Source organism: Patiria miniata, unplaced genomic scaffold (assembly GCF_015706575.1).
Source record: "Patiria miniata isolate m_02_andy unplaced genomic scaffold, ASM1570657v1 HiC_scaffold_30, whole genome shotgun sequence".
Lineage (NCBI taxonomy): Eukaryota > Metazoa > Echinodermata > Asteroidea > Valvatida > Asterinidae > Patiria > Patiria miniata.
In genome coordinates, this window is record NW_024037070.1 from 1,167,568 (window position 1) to 1,183,375 (window position 15,808).

Below are 15,808 nucleotides of genomic sequence, written 5' to 3' on the forward strand. Positions count from 1 at the left end.
TTCAGAGCTCACTTTTCTCAAATCAAAATGTGCAGTTCAATTGTCGCAGATCAAAAGTTCAAAAGTTCAATTCCAATCCTTCATTTTAAGCAGATCATATTGGCAGTTCAATTGTCGTAGATCAAAAGTTCAAGTTCAAGTCCAATCCTTCATTTTTAGCAGATCAAAATTTGCAGTTCAATTGTCGTCGATCAAAAGTTCAAAAGTTCAAGTCCAATCCTTCATTTTTAGCAAATCAAAATTTCAAGTTCAAGTTCAGAGTCCAATCCTCGCAGGTCAAAGTTCAAAGATCAAAGTTAAGAGCTCAATTCTCTCCGATAATAAATTTCAAGTCAATTGTCACAGATCAAAATGTCAAGTTCATGTTCAGAGTCCAATCCTCGCTGATCAAAGTTCAAAGATCAAAGTTCAGAGCTCAATTCTCTCCGATCAAAATTTGCAGTTCAATTGTCGCAGATCAAAAGTTCAAAAGTTCAAGTTCACGTCCAATCCTTCATTTTAAAGGGGTCAAAATTTGCAGTTCAATTGTCGCAGATCCAAAGTTCAAAAGTTCAAGTTCAAGTCCAAGCTTTCATTTTTAGCAGATCAAAAGTTCAAGTTCAGAGTCCAATCCTCGCAGGTCAAAGTTCAAAGATCAGAGATTAAAAATCAAAGTTCAGAGCTCAATTCTCTCCGATCAGAATTTCAAGTTCAATTGTCGCAGATCCAAAGTTCAAAAGTTCAAGTTCAAGTCCAATACTTCATTTTTAGCAGATCAAAATTTGCAATTCAATTGTCGCAGATCAGAGTCCAATCTTCGCTGATCAAAGTTCAAAGATCAGAGATTAAAAATCAAAGTTCAGAGCTCAATTCTCTCCGATCAGAATTTCAAGTTCAATTGTCGCAGATTTAAAGTTCAAAAGTTCAAGTTCACGTCCAATCCTTCATTTTTAAATGGGTCAAAATTGCAATTCAATTGTCGCAGATCAAAAGTTCAAAAGTTCAAGTTCAAAGTCCAATCCCTCATTTTTAGCAGATCAAAATTTCAAGTTCAAGTTCAGAGTCCAATCCTCGCAGGTCAAAGTTCAAAGATCAGAGATTAAAGGTCAAGTTCAGAGCTCAATTCTCTCCGATCAAAATTTCAAGTTCAATTGTCGCAGCTCAAAGTTCAAGTTCAAGTCCAAAACTTCATTTTTAGTAGATCAAAATTTGCAATTCAATTGTCGCAGATCAAAAGTTCAAGTTCACGTCCAATCCTCATTTTTAAATGGGTCAAAATTTGCAATTCAATTGTCGCAGATCAAAAGTTCTCAAGTTCAAGTTCAAAGTCCAATCCTCATTTTTAGCAGATCAAAATTTCAAGTTCAAGTTCAGAGTCCAATCCTCGCAGGTCAAAGTTCAAAGATCAGAGATTAAAGGTCAAGTTCAGAGCTCAATTCTCTCCTATCAAAATTTCAAGTTCAATTGTCGCAGCTCAAAAGTTCAAGTTCAAGTCCAATACTTCATTTTAGCAGATCAAAATTTGCAATTCAATTGTCGCAGATCAGAGTCCAATCTTCGCTGATCAAAGTTCAAAGATCAGAGATTAAAAATCAAAGTTCAGAGCTCAATTCTCTCCGATCAGAATTTCAAGTTCAATTGTCGCAGATCCAAAGTTCAAAAGTTCAAGTTCAAGTCCAAATACTTCATTTTTAGCAGATCAAAATTTGCAATTCAATTGTCGCAGATCAAAAGTTCTCAAGTTCAAGTTCAAAGTCCAATCCCTCATTTTTAGCAGATCAAAATTTCAAGTTCAAGTTCAGAGTCCAATCATCGCAGGTCAAAGTTCAAAGATCAGAGATTAAAGGTCAAGTTCAGAGCTCAATTCTCTCCGATCAAAATTTCAAGTTCAATTGTCGCAGCTCAAAAGTTCAAGTTCAAGTCCAATACTTCATTTTTAGCAGATCAAAATTTGCAATTCAATGTCATAGATCAGTCCAATCTTCGCTGATCAAAGTTCAAAGATCAGAGATTAAAATCAAAGTTCAGAGCTCAATTCTCTCCGATCAGAATTTCAAGTTCAATTGTCGCAGATCCAAAGTTCAAAAGTTCAAGTTCAAGTCCAATACTTCATTTTTAGCAGATCAAAATTTGCAATTCAATTGTCGTAGATCAAAAGTTCTCAAGTTCAAGTTCAAAGTCCAATCCCTCATTTTTAGCGGATCAAAATTTCAAGTTCAAGTTCAGAGTCCAATCCTCGCAGGTCAAAGTGCAAAGATCAGAGATTAAAGGTCAAGTTCAGAGCTCAAAACTTCATTTTTAGCAGATCAACATTTGCAATTCAATTGTCGCAGATCAAAAGTTCTCTCAAGTTCAAGTTCAAGTCCAATCCCTCATTTTTAGCAGATCAAAATTTCAAGTTCAAGTTCAGAGTCCAATCCTCGCAGGTCAAAGTTCAAAGATCAAAGATTAAAGATCAAAGTTCAGAGCTCAATTCTCTCCGATCCAAATTTTCAGTTCAATGGTCGCAGATCAGAGTCCAATCCTCGCAGATCAAAGTTCAAAGATTAAAGATCAAAGTTCAAAGCTCAATTCTATTGTCGCAGATCAAAAGTTTAAAAGTTCAAGTTCAGAGTCCAATCCTCGCTGGTCAAAGTTCAAATTTCAGAGCTAAATTCTCTCCGATCAAAATTTGCAGTTCAATTGTCGCAGATCAAAAGTTCAAGTTCAAGTTCAGAGTCCAATCCTCTCCGATCAAAATTTGCAGTTCAATTGTCACGATCAAAATGTCAAGTTCAAGTTCAGAGTCCAATCATCGCTGGTCAAAGTTCCAAGTTCAGAGCTCAATTCTCTCCGATCCAAATTTGCAGGTCAATTGGTCGCAGATCAATATTTGCAGCTCAAAGTTCAAAGATCATTAGTTGATAGTTCATAGTTCAAAATTCGCAGTTCAGATTTTAAATCTCGCAGATTAAAGTTGGGATTTCACACTTCGGAGTTTAAAGTTCAAATTCAGAGCTCAAAATTGCAGTACCAGGGGTGGAGATTTCCCAGTTCAGACGGAAACTCTGGGTGGAGAGTTATGGTATACTGGAATTTGAGGGTTATGGGATTGCACTCCATCCCTTGCGTTGAAGGAGACTAGGATAGCGTTCGAGTACGAAAAGTCACCGAGTACCGATTTCTAACCTATGTTCTCTGTGCTTCTCATCCTAGAGAGAGAAAGAGGCACAGGGTTTAGAAGTAACAGAGTCACAGGATAATGGAGAGCATGTACGCTAAAATGTTCTCTGTGCTTCCCTCATCCTCTCACCTGAGCTCTTTTTATCCTTAATTCTGTACCTGAGCTCTTTTTATCCTTAATTATGTACTAATATATAGGGAGCATTGCGAATATGCTCTCTACATCTTATGCTCTGAGCAGGACCAACACCATGTGCACTGCATCCCCTCATCCTGTGCTCTGCACTTCCTCCCTTACCATGTGTTCTTTTCACCCTTCCCCAGCCCTTTACCTCTTCACCCCTCATCCTGTGCTTGGCAACCCTCATCCTGTGCCCTGTTCTTTTCTCCCTGTGCTCTGCACGCTTCTTGTGCTTAGTACACAACCACAAACCTGTGCCATGCACGCCTGGAGGGCGCAGAACATCCTGTGCAAACCCCTCATTCCGTGGTCTAAAAGCTCAAACTGTGTTCTGCACGGAACATGGCATAGTGGTGCCTGTGCACTTCACCCCTCATCCTGTGCACTGTTCTCCTCACTCTAGTGTGCTTGCATCCTGTGCTCTGCATCCCTCATCTCGCACTCTGCACCCTCATTCCGTACTCTGCATGCCACATCCTATGCTCTGCATCTCCTCATCCTACCTTGCACCATTAATCCTGTGCTCTGCATCCCTCATCCCGCACTCTGCACCCCTCATTTTGTGCTCTGCAGCCCTCGTCCTCATCTTTTGGTTTGAACACGACCACAACCCTGTGCTTTGCACCCGTCATCCTGTGCCTTGTTCTTTTGTCCCTGTGCTCTGTACACTTCTTGTGCTTAGTACACAACCACAAACCTGTGCCGTGCACGCCTGGAAGGCGCAGAACATCCTGTGCAAACCCCTCAACCCGTGGTCTAAAAGCTCAAACTGTGTTCTGCACGGAACACGGCATAGTGGTGCCTGTGCACTTCACCCCTCATCCTGTGCACTGTTCTCCTCACTCTAGTGTGCTTGCATCCTGTGCTCTGCATCCCTCATCTCGCACTCTGCACCCTCATTTCGTACTCTGCATCCCACATCCTATGCTCTGCATCTCCTCATCCTACGTTGCACCATTAATCCTGTGCCCTAACGGCTCTTCAGTCTCCTCCTTTTCACTGTACTCTGCACTTATGCTGTAAACGACTGCAAACCTTTGCTTTATGCATGCCTCAGCCTGTGCTTTCGACCCCATCTTGGTGCCTTTGTTGTTCTCATCATATGCTCTGCACACTCCTTACCTTGTGCTCTTGCGCTCTACACTTTCTACTCTGCATTCCTATTCCTGTGCTCTGCATTCCTCATTTTGTGCTCTGTACATGCTTGCAAACGTGTTTTTGCACCTTTCCCCTTTACTCTGCATCCCCTCATCCCGTGCTCTTGACTCCTCATCAATGTGCCCTGCAAATCTCCAACTCACTTCGTACTACGTTATGCTGTATTCCTCTCCCTGTAAACCTGTGCTCTGTACGCCTCAACCTGTGCTTGTGCAGAGTGTGCCTGTGCTCATCGGTGTACGCTGTTCTTCGTCACTATGTGTTTGCAGCCCTCATCCCGTACTCTGCCTTTTGTGCCAATGATTTTCACCCTGTGCTCCTGCAATCTCCTCCTGCACGAGGGCGCTCTGTCCTTTGCATTCCTTCCCCAGTGCTCTGCACTCCTCTCCCGGTGCTCTGCACCCTCATCTTGTGCTTTGTACACACAACCACACCCCTGTTAGTCAGGTGGCTTAGTGTCATATTTTGAGATAACCGTTACTTGGCGTAGCTTTGAAGAATACTGATGTTGCGGTGCCACAATGTGACGTATTTCCAGTTGAGCGGTGCTTAGCTGAGGCCAGAGCAGAGGAACAGAGCTGGTAAGAGCATTGACTTCCACTTAAGAGACAGAAGAACTCACCAATGGAGATGTCATTCTGATGCGCTACTCCAGTATGGCAGACGGGCAGTGTATCGAGCAGGAATCTGGACGATTAGCACACAAACACACACACGTTTGTATATGGTGTAAATTGACAGTATGTGTGTTCTGTGATGTCTATCACACACTTTATAGTCAGCTACACATTAAATTGAAAACTAATGGTGGCCTTCAATTTCAAGCAGTGATGTCAGTTGTTTCAAAATGAGATTCACTTTATTGGATGGTGGTATTTCTCTTCCAACCAGATGAGGGTGGATGTTTATTGGAAATTTGCCTTTTATTGAGTATTGATGATATTTATAACATTTAAAAATATACTGGTCCAAAGTAAACTTCAACTACCTAAAAATCAGAAATTTGGCAGCGTTATTTTCCATAGATGTTTTGGCCATTTTGAAATTAGGCGATTTACATGATTTTTTTTTTAAACCTCCAGAGGGCTCCTAAGCTAACATTACTGAATAGGCCCTATGGGAGCCTCATGCCAAATTTAGTGCTTTTATACGCCAAGTAACGGTAATTTCACTAAGCCACCTAACTATGTGCCCTGCACGCCTCAAGGGCGCAGAGCAACCTGTGCAAACCCCTCATCCGGTGCTCTTCACCCTACTCTAATGCTTTGCACAGAACAACTTGGCACAGAGTGTGCCTGTGCTCATCCGTGTACGCTGTTCTTCGTCACTCTGTGCTTGCAGCCCTCTTCCCGTACTCTGCACCCCACATCCCTTAGTGCTCTTTGCACTCTCATTTTGTGCTCTATACACGACTGCAGGGGCGTGAATAGTACAGAGTTAGCAGTCGTGTTATATAAGCAGAGAATGAGAAGGAGTGCAGAGCACAGGTTGGGGCGTGCAGATTATGTGCACTTTGCACGCCCCAACCTGTGCTCTGCACTCCTTCTCATTCTCTGCTTATATAACACGACTGCTAACCCTGCAACTATTCACTCCTCACCTTTGTCCTTGTGAAGACCTTGTGCTCTGCTCTCTCCTGGTGCTTTGCACTCTTCACTCTATACACTCCACTCTCCACCATGTGACTGTGATGAGTCTGTGCTCCTCGCCCAGTACATTCCTCAAACCCTGTGCTCTGTAATCCTCGCGCTAGAGAGGTAAAGAGCACAGAGTTTAAGAGTACAGAGCCACAGGATTTGGAAGGACAGTGCACGGAATTAGGGGTGCAGAGTTCAGGGTGAGTAGTGCGAAGCCCTGGGCGAGGAGTGCAGCGCGCAGGGAAAGAAAGTCGGAGCAGAGGTTTTATGGACGTGGGAACTCTTTAAAATCTGAACCGCGAAATCTGAAATGTTAACTTATTGATCTGCGTGAATTGAACTTTGAACGCTGAAGTTTGAACTCTGAACTTTTGAACATGAACTTTGAACTTGACATTTTGATCTGCGACAATTGAACTGCAAATTTTGATGGAGAGAGAAGCTCTGAACCCTGATCTTTGAAATGCGAACTTTGATCTACGAGGATTGGGCTCTGAACTTGAACTTGACATTTTGATCTACGACAATTCAACTGCAAATTTTGATTTGAGAAAAATGAGCTCTGAACCTTGATCTTTGCAATGCGAATTTTGATCTGCGAGGATTGGACTCTGAACTTGAACTTGAACTTTGAACTTGAGCTTGGAATTTCGAACTGCAAGCTTTTGATCTGCGAGAACTGCGAACTAACTTTGAACGCTGAAGTTTGAACTCTGAACTTTGAACTTGAACTTGCGAGTTTTGAACTGCGAACTTTGAAAGCTGAATTTGGAACTCTGCACCGTTGAACATGGACTTTGAACTTGAACTTTAAACTGGAAAAGTTAATCTGTGATAATTGAACTTGAACTTTGAACTTTCAAATGCAAGAGTTAATCTTTTAAATGAACCTTTAATTGCGAACTTTGAATACTGAACTTTGAACTTGAACAGCGGACTTTGATCTGCGAGAATGGAAATTTGAACTGCCAACGTTCAAAGCTGAAGTTTCATTTATGAACTTGGAACTCTGAACTCTTGAACATGAACTTTGAACTTGAACTTTGAACTAGGAAAGTGATTTAAGTTCAAGTTCAAACTTTCAAATGCAAGAGTAAATCTGCGAGAATTGAACTCTAAACTGCAAACTTTGAACGTTAAGTGTAAACTCTGAACCTTTGCACTTGAATTTTGAACTTGAGCTTCAAATTTTGATCGGCGCAAATAAAACTGCAAATTTTGATTTGAGAAAAATGAGCTCTGAACCTTGATCTCTGATGCGAACTTTGATCTGCGAGGATTGAACTTGAACTTGAACTTTTGATCTTTGACAATTGACCTGCAAATTTTGATCCGACAGAATTGAGCTTTGAACTTTGATCTTTAATCTCTGATCTTTGAACTTTGACCTGCGAGGATTGGACTCTGAACTTGAACTTGACGTTTTGATCTGCGACAATTGAACTGCAAATTTTGATTTGAGAAAAGTGAGCTCTGAACCTTGATCTTTGAAATGCGAACTTTGATCTGCGAGGATTGGACTTGAACTTGAACTTTTGATCTGCGACAATTGAACTGCAAATTTTGAACGGAGAGAATCGAGCTCTGAACTTTGATCTTTAATCTCTGATCTTTGAACTTTGACCAGCGAGGATTGGACTCTGAACTTGAACTTGACATTTTGATCTGTGACAATTGACCTGCAAATTTTGATCCGACAGAATTGAGCTTTGAACTATGATCTTTAATCTCTGATCTTTGAACTTTGACCTGCGAGGATTGGACTCTGAACTTGAACTTGACATTTTGATCTGTGACAATTGACCTGCAAATTTTGATCGGAGAGAATTGAGCTTTGAACTTTGATCTTTAATCTCTGATCTTTGAACTTTGACCTGCGAGGATTGGACTCTGAACTTGAACTTGACGTTTTGATCTGCGACAATTGAACTGCAAATTTTGATTTGAGAAAAGTGAGCTCTGAAACTTGAACTTTCAACGTTAAGTTTTAACTCTGAACCTTTGCACTTGAACTTTGAACTTGAGCTTGGAATTTCGAACTGCAAGCTTTTGATCTGCGAGAACTGCGAACTTACTTTGAACGCTGAAGTTTGAACTCCGAGTTTATGAACATGAACTTTGAACTTGAACTTGCGAGTTTTAAACAGCGAACTTTGATCTGCGAGAATGGAAATTTGAACTGCCAACGTTGAAAGCTGAAGTTTCAATTATGAACTTGGACTTCTGAACTCTAAACTATTGAACATGAACTTTGAACTTGAACTTTGAACTCGGAAAGTGATCAAAATTCAAGTTCAAGTTCAAACTTTCAAAGGCAAGAGTAAATCTGCGAGAATTGAACTCTAAACTGCAAACTTTGAACGTTAAGTGAAACTCTGAACCTTTGCACTTGAATTTTGAACTTGAGCTTCAAATTTTGATCGCGAAAATAAAACTGCAAATTTTGATTTGAGAAAAATGAGCTCTGAACCTTGATCTCTGATGCGAACTTTGATCTGCGAGGATTGAACTTGAACTTGAAATTATGATCTGCGACAATTGAACTGCAAATTTTGATCGGAGAGAATTGAGCTTTGAACTTTGATCTTTAATCTCTGATCTTTGAACTTTGACCTGCGAGGATTGGACTCTGAACTTGAACTTGAACTTTTGATCTGCGACAATTGAACTGCAAATTTTGATCGGAGAGAATTGAGCTCTGAACTTTGATCTTTAATCTCTTATCTTTGACCAGCGAGGATTGGACTCTGAACTTGAACTTGACATTTTGATCTGTGACAATTGACCTGCAAATTTTGATCCGACAGAATTGAGCTTTGAACTTTGATCTTTAATCTCTGATCTTTGAAATTTGACCTGCGAGGATTGGACTCTGAACTTGAACTTGACGTTTGATCTGCGATAATTGAACTGCAAATTTTGATTAGAGAAAATTGAGCTCTGAACCTTGATCTTTGAAATGCGAACTTTGATCTGCGAGGATTGGACTTGAACTTTTGATCTGCGACAATTGAACTGCAAATTTTGATCGGAGAGAATCGAGCTCTGAACTTTGATCTTTAATCTCTGATCTTTGAACTTTGACCAGCGAGGATTGGACTCTGAACTTGAACTTGACATTTTGATCTGTGACAATTGACCTGCAAATTTTGATCGGAGAGAATTGAGATTTGAACTATGATCTTTAATCTCTGATCTTTGAACTTTGACCTGCGAGGATTGGACTCTGAACTTGAACTTGACATTTGATCTGTGACAATTGACCTGCAAATTTTGATCGGAGAGAATTGAGCTTTGAACTTTGATCTTTAATCTCTGATCTTTGAACTTTGACCTGCGAGGATTGGACTCTGAACTTGAACTTGACATTTTGATCTGTGACAATTGAACTGCAAATTTTGATCCGAGAGAATTGAGCTTTGAACTTTGATCTTTAATCTCTGATCATTGAACTTTGACCTGCGAGGATTGACTCTGAACTTGAACTTGACATTTTGATCTGTGACAATTGACCTGCAAATTTGATCGGAGAGAATTGAGCTTGAACTTGATCTTTAATCTCTGATCTTTGAACTTTGACCTGCGAGGATTGGACTCTGAACTTGAACTTTTTCAACGTTAAGTTTTAACTCTGAACCTTTGCACTTGAACTTTGAACTTGAGCTTGGAATTTCGAACTGCAAGCTTTTGATCTGCGAGAACTGCGAACTTACTTTGAACGCTGAAGTTTGAACTCCGAGTTTATGAATATGAACTTTGAACTTGAACTTCCGAGTTTTAAACAGCGAACTTTGATCTGCGAGAATGGAAATTTGAACTGCCAACGTTGAAAGCTGAAGCTTCAATTATGAACTTGGAACTCTGAACTCTAAACTCTTGAACATGAACTTTGAACTCGGAAAGCGATCAAAATCCAAGTTCAAGTTCAAACTTGAATTGAATTGAGAATTGAATTCTAAACTGCGAACTTTGAACTCTGAACGTTAAGGTTTTAACCTTTGCACTTGAACTTTGAACTTGAGCTTGGAATTTCGAACTGCAAGCTTTTGATCTGCGAGAACTGCGAACTAACTTTGAACGCTAAAGTTGGAACTCTGAACTTTTGAACATGAACTTGAACTTGCGAGTTTTGAACTGCGAACTTTGATTTGCGAACTTTGAAAGCTGAATTTGGAACTCTGCACCGTTGAACATGGACTTTGAACTTGAACTTTGAATTTGAACTTAAAACTGGAAAAGTTAATCTGCGATAATTGAACTTTGAACTTTCAAATGCAAGAGTTAATCTTTTAAATGAACCTTTAATTGCGAACTTTGAATACTGAACTTTGAACTTGAAAAGCGGACTTTGATCTGCGAGAATGGAAATTTGAACTGCCAACGTTGAAAGCTGAAGTTTCATTTATGAACTTGGAACTCTTAAACATGAACTTTGAACTTGAACTTTGAACTCGGAAAGTGATTTAAATTCAAGTTCAAACTTTCTAATACAAGAGTTAATCTGCGAGAATTGAACTCTAAACTGCGAACGTTGAACTCTGAACGTTAAGTTTAAACTCTGAAACTTTACACTTGAACTTTGAACTTGCTTGAAATTTCGAAATTTGATCTGGAGAATTAAATTCTGAACTTTTGATCTGCGAGAATTGGACTCTGAACTCAAGTGCGACTCAAACTCGATCTGACAGAATTTGAGCTTTGAGCTTTGAACTTAAACTTGAATTTGGTCTGCGAAAATGGAGCTTCAAAATTTGATCAGAGAATTTAGCTCTGAATTTGAACTTTGATCTTTGAGCTAAAATTTTGAAACTGCGAGCTTTGATCTGCGAGATTTGAACTCTGAAGTTTGGAACTTTGAGCTTGGAACTTGAACTTGGAACTGCAAAGTTTGAATATCGAACTTTGATCTAGGAGAATTGAACTTTGAACTTGAAGAATTGAACTTTGAACTGCGAACTGCCAACTTTGAAATGCGAGCGGTGATCTGCGAGAATTGAATTCTGAACTAGGAGCTTTAAGCTCTGAACTATGAACTTTGTACTCGGAACATTGAACTTGGAACTGAGGACTGCATAGTTTGCATTTTGAACCTTGATCTGCGACAATTGAACTTCTGAACTGTGAACTAAAAACTGTGTACTCTTAACTTAACAGTTTGAACTGCGACCTTTGATCTTCGAGAATTGAACTTTGAACTCTGAATTTGAATTTTGAACTCTTAACTTTGAACTTGACTTTTGAAGTTTCAAAGTCGAACATTAAACTGCAAATGCGAGTTTGAATTGCGAACTTTGATCTGCGACAACTGAACTCGGAACTCTAAACTTTGAATTATAAACTGCAAATTCTGCACTTTGATTACTCAACTTTGAACTGTGAACTTGAACTGCAAACTGTGATCTGCAAGAATTGAACTTTGAACTGCGAACATTGAACTCTAATCTCTTAACTTCTGATTCTAAAATTTGAACTCTGAACTCTTTACTTTGAACTGTGATCTTTAACCAATGAACTCTGCACTGCGAATTCTGCATTCTGAACTTTGCATTTTGAATTAACTGCGAATTATGCCTCTGACTGAACTCTGAACTGCCAACTTTGAACTCTAAACTTGCGAACTTTGAGCTGAGAACTTTCAACTGTTGACTTTGAACTGCGAACATTGAACTCTGAACATTGATATCTGAACTTTGAACTGTGAAATGCGAACTCTGAACTTTGAAATCCGATTCTTAACTTTGAACTCTGATTTTTGAACTGAGAACTGCGAATTTGAACTCTGAACTTGGAACTCTTAACGGCAAACTCTGCAATAAGAGCTTTGTACTTCAAACTTCGACAGTAACACTGCAATTTGCACTCCTTATACAGTTCGCACCTGTGAATTGTGAGCTCTGTACTCATAAATTCTAACAAACGGTAAGAAAAGAAAGATGCTGTGAGAACATTAATGGCAAGTTCAGAGTTTAATAAACTTCCCAAAGATTCTAAATCAGTTATTCAAAAACAGATAGTTTTGAACAAGCTTTGTGCTTTAAAAACGATGAGGATAATGTCTGAAATAAATGCCGAGGAGAGATTTGTGACAATCCGACCCTAAAAGACATACAGGTTAAATTTGTAGTGTGAAATATAGACCTCAGTGATTTTTCGACGAATTCACATAACTATTTATGCTTTACAAATTAACACAATCTAACATTAACGCAAAATATAATGTACATTACAAATATATTTCAGGAAGTTTTTAAAATACAATTACAAAACAATATTATACAATATCGAGTGGCTCAGAGTGAAATGGGAGGAATATTTATCGCTCCGTAAATTCTGGACTTTTTCCATTTCACGAGGCGAAGATCATTAAATTAAAATGTTATTCCAATACAAGATTGGTTGGAAAACCAGAGCTATATTAAATTACTAGAGCGCTAACTCCTCATTCTTGGGCGCGGAGACGCTTTGAAGCCATCCTGGGGGCAGACATTTTGAATTCATGTGGGCGTTTGTAGAGCATAATCAAATTAGATGATTTTATATTGAAAGTGTACTCTAAATTGCAACGCGCAAGCTCGTCACCGATGGTGTTTTTTTTTAAAGTCATGTTAATCATCCCGCAGCTGATACGCGCACGTATTGCGCTGTTTGCGTAGAGCAAAATAAAATGCTCATTTGCTGATCGTACTTCGCGGTTTTGGGCGTATCAGCTCCAATAACGCACCTGTACAGAATACAAACGCAGATATGCAAATTGACGCACAGCATACGTACACAATTTCGAGTTTTCCATAGGAATTTGCACAAACATGGTACGCCCAGCAGGAATCACTTTGTCAGCGCACTAGTAATTTAACTGAGCTCTATTTGGAAAACGTATTTCTTTCTCCAAACGACCCCTTCACGAAAATGTTTGGACCCAACTCTGTAGTGCTGGCTGAGCCTTTCACACCAGCATGCATTTGCACACAAATACATCATGGAACAAGAATGATCCCAACTGTTGAATAGTATTTCCCATGGGCGAATGGGGCTTCTTGAGCCCCGACGTGAATGGGAGCAATAACGAATGTCACGTGATGTCAGTTCCACCTATCAAATGACAAGGATCTGTATGTCGGTTATATAAAATATAATAACAACTCAACTCCACGCCAAACCAATAAACAATCAATAAGTTTAAACAATGTGGTAATTCCAGAGAATGGTCACAAAACAAAAGTTCACTAGCAAACTGATTGAAATAAGTAAGTATGATTGTTAGTGCACCTCAAATGTTTTTGGTGTGGGTGACCGTTTTGGAACACTGGCTGGTTTGTGCGTGTAGAAAAGAAGGCACTCCAGCCACTGTTGCGCTTCCTTGCTGGAATTTGCTCGAAGCTTGTAACATCTTTCTTCAGTCTGCACAGTTAAAGTTTTATCATCTTCAAGTGCCACAGGAACGCCTCGCAAATAAATCGACTCCACATTTTTTTCATTTTTCCGCTTACTATAATAAAGGTGACCATTTGTTGTTAGCTCAAAGAAGCGTCTATTCCATGAAGAGGTAAGCGGCGTCTTGGTGTTGCTAAGTTTTTCCAAATAGCCTTCTTTTGTTGGATTCCAAGTCGGCCTCCTGTCTTGCCTTTTGTTCTGAAATCCCTGCGAAATTAAATAAAGTTCTGTCATTTTTAAACATTACAACCATTTAATAAGAGCAGCATTATTTTAAAGAAATTAAAAAAACACATGAAATTAAATAATTTGTAGTTGTCTCTTTGAAAGCCATGACAATGGATTCCAAATACATGACTAAATGAAGGACATAAGTCTCCGTTGAGTTTGCACTTAAAACAAAAGTTTAAGGAGGGGAGATATTTAATTTTTGAGAAAAATATAAATAGTTAAAACAGTGCTCACTGCTGATCTCTGAAAGTTGCCAAATTATTTGAAGAACCATCAAATTTGACAACTCTCATAGAACATCAGTGAGTATTGTTTTAACTTTTTACAATTTTCCCACTGTTTGCCTGGTGGAGTAATCATCCACCGTCAGGTATCTACGATAACCCAAAGACAAATCCGTGCTAAATCCAATGATCTGGTGGTTAACTTCACGTCACTCACAAAGAATGCTCGTGTTCCTTACCGGTCTTATGCTTTTTTACAAATTTATATTTTTTTTATAGTTTTTATAGGTGGCATATGGTAGGAATTGTGACTGGCTGGTCCAAATCACCAAACTTGGCTGAAATTAGTTTGGAAAGGGTGCCTTATTTGCATAAAGCGTTAAAGCCTGCCATGTAATATATTTATTCCCATATTTGGGTATATTTTAATTTTGTTCATTTATTTGGAAAAGTATATTTTGGGATTCTACTTATATATCCTTACTTAAAGAATATTTTCTAGAGCATATCAGAGACTGGATGATTACGAGGACATACTAAAGATCCAAAAATGGTTACCATTGTACTCGTGCATTTTTGCGCGCATTTACCTTTTCCTCAGATATCAAGTAATCTTTCAAACCGCAGTATTGACGAGCTTCAAATTCACAATGTGAAAAATGATAACATCTTGATATTTAGCCCCCCCCCAACAAAAATATTTTTAAAAAGGAAAGGGGATTAAAATGAGGTGGACACCTGGGCAAAAAATCAATGTTATTAATGTTGACATGATTTTCCATAAGGTTTTAATAGGGTAACTAGGCCAGTGAGCAACTTGATGATTTTGAAGCTCATCAAAACCGAGGTTTGGCAAGACTATTTAATATCTTGAAACAAGGGAAATGTGCACAACTTTAGGGTATAATGGTAGACATTTTGTATCGTTACTATGTCCTCACAATGATTCAGTCATTTAAATCTGTTGAAAAATGCTATTGGAATAAGGATGTGTAAGTTTATATTCATTTTTTATAGTTTTTATAGGTGGCATATGGTAGGAATTGTGACTGGCTGGTCCAAATCACCAAACTTGGCTGAAATTAGTTTGGAAAGGGTGCCTTATTTGCATAAAGCGTTAAAGCCTGCCATGTAATATATTTATTCCCATATTTGGGTATATTTTAATTTTGTTCATTTATTTGGAAAAGTATATTTTGGGATTCTACTTATATATCCTTACTTAAAGAATATTTTCTAGAGCATATCAGAGACTGGATGATTACGAGGACATACTAAAGATCCAAAAATGGTTACCATTGTACTCGTGCATTTTTGCGCGCATTTACCTTTTCCTCAGATATCAAGTAATCTTTCCAAACCGCAGTATTGACGAGCTTCAAATTCACAATGTGAAAAATGATAACATCTTGATATTTAGCCCCCCCCCCCAACAAAAATATTTTTAAAAAGGAAAGGGGATTAAAATGAGGTGGACACCTGGGCAAAAAATCAATGTTATTAATGTTGACATGATTTTCCATAAGGTTTTAATAGGGTAACTAGGCCAGTGAGCAACTTGATGATTTTGAAGCTCATCAAAACCGAGGTTTGGCAAGACTATTTAATATCTTGAAACAAGGGAAATGTGCACAACTTTAGGGTATAATGGTAGACATTTTGTATCGTTACTATGTCCTCACAATGATTCAGTCATTTAAATCTGTTGAAAAATGCTATTGGAATAAGGATGTGTAAGTAGAATCACCAAAATATACATTTTAATTTTTTTTTAAAAGCAATAAGAGGATTTATGCAAATTAGGC

At 38.8% G+C, this 15,808-nt stretch overlaps 1 protein-coding gene across 1 annotated transcript in view; it reads right to left on the reverse strand.

The window, feature by feature from the left end:
* Nucleotides 1–12,064: 12,064 nt before the first annotated feature.
* LOC119739303 (formin-F-like) overlaps nt 12,065–15,808 on the reverse strand; it is an 88,962-nt gene continuing 85,218 nt past the window's right edge. Inside the window, exon 9 of the mRNA XM_038214188.1 lies at nt 12,065–13,755. Coding sequence (XP_038070116.1) covers nt 13,375–13,755 — 381 coding nt within the window. The 3' untranslated portion in view covers nt 12,065–13,374. The remainder of the gene's footprint in view (nt 13,756–15,808) is intronic.